Genomic DNA, 7882 nt, shown 5'->3' with positions numbered 1-7882 from the left:
GCTCTATTTTCTGTGTCAACTCAGGATCACTAGAGAGTTATTCCAGTGGATGGAGGATCACCCATCAAAGCATAGGGTCACATGAGAGAACGATGCATCCTTGTTAAAGATTAAATAAAAGAGAAGTGCAGAAAATAAAAAGGTGGAGTGTCCATTACTAAAAAATAAATAATAATATTCATTTCCTCTAAGAAACCACAGCTAGCTACTTGACAGGTATCTTTGCCAAATGTTTGCCCTTGTGAATTTATATATATATATCTATACATATAAATAAATATATAAATGTATAAAAATAAAAATATATAATACATATTTAATATTTATATATTTATGTATTTAATATAATAAATACATATAAATATAAATATATATAAATGTATTATATATATTGGATAAAATATATATATTACATCCAATTTTGGATTAAAAATTAAATTATTCTAGTTCATCGTCCAGCGGCAACCATGGCGGGTCAAGAGGATCCGGTGCAGCGGGAGATTCACCAGGACTGGGCGAACCGAGAATACATTGAGGTCATCACCAGCAGCATCAAGAAAATTGCGGACTTTCTCAACTCAATATATGTCTTGTCGTTCAAGACTTGCAACACTGAACGAGAAATTGACAGCCTTTGAATGGAGAATAGAGTACATTGAAGCGCGGGTGACAAAAGGTGAGACCCTCACCTAGAGCTATGCCATGCTGCTGCTGGGAAGTTGCTTCATGGAACGCAAGCCGACGTGGGAAAGGCCCCAGCAGCCTCAGCTCCTTCCTCTCTCCTTAAAGAGCAACAGGGCTTATTCTTGTTTTTGGTTTTTATTTTTTTTTTTTTCAAAAGTGTGGCCTTTGGGTTCTGCCATGTACGTCGGTGTGTGATGTGGCATGTGGGAAGACATCCAGGGAAGCTCTTAGAACCAACATTAGGCATTTTATCTTTGAAGTAACATTTTGTAGAACTATCTGTCAATGTATGAGGCGCTCAGAGCCAGACGCCTGGGACTCTGTTAAGGTCCTCCCCACCTCTCTTTCTCTCAGACTTTTCTTACAGCTCTCATTGCCTCTGCATTGATTCTGGAAACAGTCTTTGTCTCCTTTTCACCTTTGGTGGGGTTTGGGAGGCAGTCCTGGCCGAGACACTTATGCCCTGGCAAGGTGGCCGCCAGAGAATGTTGTTGCTAACCCACCAGTTTCTTGTCCTTCCAGGCCCCCGCTTGGCTTGAAGGGACATGTTCAGAATTTTCTTTCTGTCACTTGGGGTATCTTTGCCTCTCATATTTCCCTAATAAACTCCTCAACTTAAAAAAAAAAAATTAAATTATTCTAAGCTGAATGAAATAATCATGGCTCACAAAAATGATATTATATATATAAAATATATATGATATATAATATATTATATATAATTATATATAAATATAAATTATAAATATAAATATATAAATATATATAAGCCAAAACCAATATGTATAAACTAAAAGGAACATTATTCTATACATACATATATAAATATATATAAACCAAAAACCAATATATATAAACCAAAAGGAATATTATTCTATACATACATTCTGTATCATGCGAGTAGGGTAGCAATGCCTATATTAGATGTAAGCACATGCAACCTTTGCACATAATATGATGCATACTTTCCATAAATATGTGCGTGTGTTTTTCTTTTTACTGATTGCAGAATTTTCCATGGACAGGCATCTCAGTCCTCTACTGACTTAGTCCTTTGCTGACGGTTGTTTCCATTAGCTTGCTATTCACAGACTGTGCTACAAAGAATATCCTTGTGCGTACATATTCTTGTCCTTTAGTAGGGCTGCTGCAAGACACATTCCTAGACGTGGAATCAGGGCACATGCTATCTAGGTCTAATACTACGGGCCTTTTAATGTTTTGCTTCATAGCAGCTTTTAATTATACGCTAAGGAGTTTGAGCAATACAATTCTGCACCAATTTTGGATAAAAAAAAATTAGATTATTCTAAGTTGAATGAAATAATCATGGCTCACAAAAATGAATACATTCAGTTTTTCCACGAGTCTTTTTAACTTGTCTTCTGCAGAAAGGACTCTGGCTCAGTGTACATTCCTTATTGTTAAAACTGTGACTGGTGGGCACCTGGGTGGTTCAGTGGGTTAAGCCGCTGCCTTCAGCTCGGGTCATGATCTCAGGGTCCTGGGATCAAGCCCCGCATCGGGCTCTCTACTCGGCAGGGAGCCTGCTTCCTCCTCTCTCTCTGCCTGCCTCTCTGCCTGCTTGTGATCTCTCTCTGTCAGATAAATAAATAAAATCTTTAAAAAAAAAGAAAAGAAAAGAAAACTGTGACTGGCAACCCATCTATTAACTAGCTCAGCTTTCACAGTTAGCCCAGAAACAGGCTTAGAGTATAAACCTACACACCCCAGATGTGGGCTGGTTGTCTTTTCCTCCTGTAATGTTAAGACATTTACTTTGTGGAGCACGGATTATTCGGAAATAAGGTACAATATCCCTGTTCCTCTGTACAGAAAAGCACTGAATTTGGAAAGGAGTGGGGAGTCATGCTATTTCCATGGCTCTCAGCTGTCAACGTGCCTGGGGAACATATGATGAGGTCTGTAGAACTACCAATTCCCAGGTCCACACTTGAAGATTCTGATATGAGTATCTTTTTTTTTTTTTAAATATTTTATTTGAGAGAGTGAGCAAGAGAGAGCAGGGGCAGAGGAAGAAGAAGCAGACTCCCCACTGAGCAAAGAACTCCACGTGGGACTCGATCCCTGGACCCTGAGATCATGACCTGAGCCAAAGGGGGGCTTAACCAACTGAGCCACCCAGACCCTTCTGATATAAGTGTCTTAAACAATCATTGCTTACGATTTGAGAACAGCTGGATGGTGTTTGGGATATAACTTTGCTAGTTTAAGAGTGAGTGTGTAGTTATATCAAAGTCTAGTTTTGGAACGCAGTTGCACCATTTACTTGGTGTATGCTCTTGGCCAAGTTGCTTAACCTCTCTGAGCCCGGCTAGAGTTTACTCTTGTATCACATGAGGATATTAGTGGTATTTAAACTGTACTGTTTCATTGTGAGGATCAAATGAACCCTGCTTAAAAAGCACTCAGCCTGGAGTAGGTCTCAAATATGTTAGCAATTGTCATTAAGAACGCTTCATTTATGACCAATATGCACTATGAATACTCTTCTTTTTTAGATTTTTTTCATTTTTTAAAAAGATTTTATTTATTTATTTGACAGAGAGTAGGCAGAGAAGCAGGCAGAGAGAGGAGGAAGCAGGCTCCCTGCTGAGCAGAGAGCCTGATGTGGGGCTTGATCTTGGGATCCTGGGATCATGACCTGAGCCTGAGGCAGAGGCTTAACCCACTGAGCCACCCAGGTGCCCTAATAGTCTTCTTAATAATATCCATCAACATAGTGAATTTTCCCAAATACGTATGTTACGATTTCATTTATTAAGTATTCATGATGTTGGTGACCCAGAAATCCCAATTTCCCTCCATTTCGCATCTGCCTGTTTTTTGCCTATTGTTCCTTTTGACCAGCGATTCTGACTTTCCAGACAAATGAAACCAAACTCAATGCCAGTTTCCTTTTCAAAAGATCATCTTTATTATTTCTCAGGGCTGAACACAGCACTGAACAGAAACATCTCATACACGTACACCCGTCTGGTGGCTCGGGTGCCACTTCTGCCTAGAAAAAACAACGACAGTCACGCAGTCGTCACCAATCACAGTGCAAGTGAGGGGAGCAGGGGAGGGTGGCGAGGAAGGTATCTTGGGGTCTCTCGGAGCACTCGGTCCCAGAGAATGACATTGAACATAAATAACAAAAATTAAATAGTATAAATAAATTGGAATTTAAGTTAGAAAGAGTCCCAGAGTGTGGCTGTTTGGCAACAACCAGCCCGCAGGAGAGGTAGCTGTGGAGGTTGTAGGGGTGTTTCCAAGGCTCGGACCTCTGCTCTCCAGGCAGCCCACTGAGGTCACTGGGTTCTCAAAGCTTCCGGGCCACTCAGGCATTCAGCTCCAGGTCGGTCACGTACTCCTGGACCCAGTCCTCAGTGGGGTCGGCACAGAGCTGGCGGCCTTTTCTGGTCTGGAAACTGCGGAGAGGGGTGGAAGGATTATTTACTGAGGAATCCAGCAGCGGAACTCTGGGCCCGCTGTAGCCCCTCACCACACCCTCTGCCCTGGACCCTCTGCCCGTCTCGGTCTAGAGACCTCCTCTCACTGTCTCACCACCACCGCCTCCTCCCAAGGGATCCTGCTGCCACCTCCTTTCTCCCTTCCTTCCCTCTGGGCTGGGCCAACCGTCCCTGACCTCGCACATCCCTGGCCAGGTCAGGTCACACCTCAGAGACCTGGGTCCCACATGCCATTCCAGGATGGCGCCCCTGGCCAGTCTGTGCCCTCAGGTGCTGCCCCCACTCCATACCCTCCCCATCTTCCCCAGAGGCAGGCAGGAAGATTGGCACTTACATAACACCAGGCTTGGAGCATTGGCTGCTGGTCTCAAAATAGTCGACTATGAACTTGCGTGTAATCTGCTTGGAGACGTAGGAGAAGCAGCAGGCGGTTGGGGTGTCCGCACCAACTGGAGGAGGAGAGAGAATGAGCCTGAGTCACATTTCAGAAGGAAAAGTCAGATCTGAGGTTGGATCTCTGAGAGGATGAGGAAGACTCAGAGGAAGCCAGCGTCGCTCTGGGTACGGGCCGGCAGACAGGGTCGCTGGAAAGTGCTGGGTGTCTTTGCCTAGAAGTGTGCCTGTCTCTGTTCTGGCTTCTGTCTGGGCCCTTCTTTGTCCTTGACTCTTTGTCGTGGACAGACTTTCTTGATGTGATCCAAACATCCAAGCAGACTTTTTTCCTCTCTCTCTTGGAAGTTTTGTCTGGCTCAAGGAGTCATGCCCCAGCAAAAGAGAAACCTTGGATGTCTTTCTTATGACATCCAAGGGACAGAGCCCTGGGGAGACCTCCAGGGAGTGAGGGGAAGGATGACCCCACTGAGAGGTCACCAGGCTTGGATCTTGCCTCTCACAAACTCATTTGCTTAGGGTCCCTATTTTGCCACCTGTAAAATGGAACTCCAACTCCCCTACCTCCCCCTAGCTCTCAGATCTGGGGACTGGAGCAGCTAAAACTCCTGTATAAAGATGAAAGTAAAAGTCTTGAAAAGAAATGCCACAGTTTTCAAGCCCTTTGAGAAGCTCCCTTTTTTTCTCTTGGGGGCTCCCAAGGCCGGAAGACAGAAAGAGGAGTGGTCTGATTATGGGGACAGGGAGTGGGGACAGTTGTGAGAACAACAGAGACTCACATGGTGCAGAGAAGACCTGGCTGCAGAGGGCCATGATGCAGAGGAGGACGGCGAGGGCAGCCCCGGGAACCTTCATGTTGCTCAGCAGGGTACGGCGTGTGGGCTCGTTTGTCCGTGGGGTGGGCCTGGGCACTGGCTGCTGCCTCTGTCCTGCTGGAGTGTGAGCAGATCTCCCCTGCTCTTTATAGCCGCCCTGGTGGAAGGGGAACTGGAATCCGGGGGTGTGGAGGGAAATTTTTAAGCACAGTGGTGTCACGCTGAGTATTTCACAACTCAGGGTCCTAGGGGACCACAGGGGTTCAGGATATCCAAGAATAGCTTCTCCGAGCTCTAAGTTTCAGCCCGAAACTCATGACTTGTTCTGGTTTCTTGTGAGGAAATGGTTTCCCCCCGTGAGCGGGAGGAGAGGACTATGTGTTGACCCGAGGCTATTCTTAGGCAGGCTTTTCCCATAAGAACTGATCTATACGTGAGCTCACCAGCCCTGTCCTTCCCACAGAGCTGAGACTTCTGTGCTTCCTCTGCTGCGGGGCAGGGAGGGGGGTCATGCAGAGGGTGCCACACACCTGCCTCGGATGCAAGGCACTGACCTGGGGAATTCTCGCTGGGGGACCTGGAAGCATAGCACATCTCCATTTCTTGTCCTGTCATTAGAGAGTCACCGGGTGACTAGAGGTTCTGGGTTAACATTGGATGAGGATCAGAAAGCACAGGAGATGTGGGTGTTCAGATGTCAGGAGTCTAAAAATATACCCTGTAGCCTAGAAAAGGCATTTCTAGGAAGGAGTTCTAAAGAAATAAACCCGAACACAGAGGCATCTTTAAACATAAAGACATCTGACGTAGCATCACTCATGCTTCTAAAACAAGAAAACCCAAATTCTCCTCTATGAGAGGAGGATAAAGTAAACACTGGATTGTTCGCTTCATTCATGAAACTGAGTGAAGTGAAATGGCGTAAATATATCATAACATCAGTTATAAAAAGGGAAGATGAAAAATTGTGCAAGATGAAGAATTATACAAATATGTGTATGTATGTGTAGCCATACATGTATGACAAATACTATAACCACGTGTATATTTGGGATATAGATGTAAACACTAGGAACGGGAAAAACAAAAAGCATTGGGAATAAATGTCCCAAAGCACCAACAATAGCTATATTTGTGTCTATGGTCTATGGATAATTAATTTTTTTGTTTTCCCCTTTTTCTAGACTTTTTTTTTCCCTAAAGTGAGAATATATTACTTTCCTGGTCAGCCTACCAATTTATGAACCCATTTTGTTCTAAAACATTTACAGTATCATCATTTGGAAAGTTGTTAGTTTGAAAGAAATTTTTGATATACTGACATTTCTGTCCAATGGTCTTTGTTAACATGAAGTTTTGATTTCCATTTCTCTGAACTCTTTCAAGAACCTGTGTGATATTTACATAAATTTTGACAAATTCAAAGCAATTTTCATATTCTTCTCCAGTCATAATTTCAGTGGGGTGAAAAGGTCTCCTTTTCAGGCAAATCGACATGTTTTTTTCTTTTCTATCTTTTATTATTCTATTATTACATAATTAATAAACCTAATGCACAGTTGGCCTTTGTCCTCTAGATGCTCTCAGTCTGATAGGAGCAGGTAGAGTATATAAACAGGCAACTATAGTATTTAGCAGAAAGTGCCAAGATTCCTAGGAGAAAAATTAATGGAGGTTCACAGCACCAGGAGGAGGGAGAAATCACCTCCCTCAGGACAGTCTGGGGAAGACATCACAGAAAGGAAGGAACTTTGCTTGGGTCTTGGAAGGTACACAGTATTCGAACACATATAAATGGGGGGGGGTAGCAGTAAGAGGTCCAACTGGTACAGTCACAGGTGTGGACTTGCCAGTTCAGAGGGAGGAGCAAGAAGTTTAGTGTAGCTGTATTGTGGCGGAGCGAACAGGGACAGGAAACTAGATTGGGGTCAAATCAGGAGGGTTTTGAAGTCCCCCAGAAGGGGCTAGAACAATGGTGAGAGTAAGACATAAGCAAAGTGAGGTCACACCTTAGGAATTCTCTCCTTCCTATGTGCCTACAAGTCCTGCTCTTAAAACACATGGGCTCGGGATGCCTGGGTGGCTCAGTTGGTTAAGCATCTGCCTTGGGCTCAGGTTGTGATCACAGGGTCCTGGGATCGAGTCCCACATTGGGCTCTTTACTCAGTGGGGAACCTGCTTCTCCTTCTGCCTGCTGCTCCCCCTGCCTGTTCTCTCTCTCTCCCTCTCTCTGACAAATAAATAAATAAAATCTTAAACAAACAAAATACATGTGCCCTCTTTTCATCCCAAATCTAGGATTGCTAATGCTAATCTTGGGAGAGGCTAAGGCAAGATCAAGGACAATGGCAGGTTACCCTGGGCTTCGCATCTAAGTGTCTTCCCTTGTTACTGTTAATTCCAAAAAAGGAGTCTATCACTTGTTTCAGTGGAAACTCTAAATCATATTCAATGCCTTCTCCTCTGCCCGCCCCCTCTTCCCCAGCCCTCAGCTGATACCCTGAACTGCATACTCTC

The 7882-nt window shown here is 44.1% G+C and overlaps 1 protein-coding gene and 1 pseudogene across 1 annotated transcript; one reads left to right on the top strand and one right to left on the bottom strand.

The window, feature by feature from the left end:
- The first annotated feature begins 457 nt into the window (after positions 1–457).
- On the top strand, positions 458–1057 carry LOC132003451 (probable protein BRICK1; annotated as a pseudogene).
- Positions 1058–3606: 2549 nt separating this feature from the next.
- On the bottom strand, positions 3607–5516 carry LOC132003142 (C-C motif chemokine 3). The gene is made up of 3 exons (XM_059378454.1): positions 5330–5516; positions 4495–4609; positions 3607–4118 (listed from the first exon to the last, which is right to left on the bottom strand). Exons 1-3 carry the CDS (start codon positions 5403–5405, stop codon positions 4028–4030), a joined length of 282 nt encoding a protein of 93 aa, XP_059234437.1. The 5' UTR covers positions 5406–5516; the 3' UTR covers positions 3607–4027.
- Positions 5517–7882: the final 2366 nt, after the last annotated feature.

The sequence above is a fragment of the Mustela nigripes genome, chromosome 16 (genome assembly GCF_022355385.1).
Source record: "Mustela nigripes isolate SB6536 chromosome 16, MUSNIG.SB6536, whole genome shotgun sequence".
Classification (NCBI taxonomy): Eukaryota; Metazoa; Chordata; class Mammalia; order Carnivora; family Mustelidae; genus Mustela; species Mustela nigripes.
Note: the sequence above shows the minus strand (reverse complement) of the source record. Positions and strands in the feature narration are given on the sequence as shown.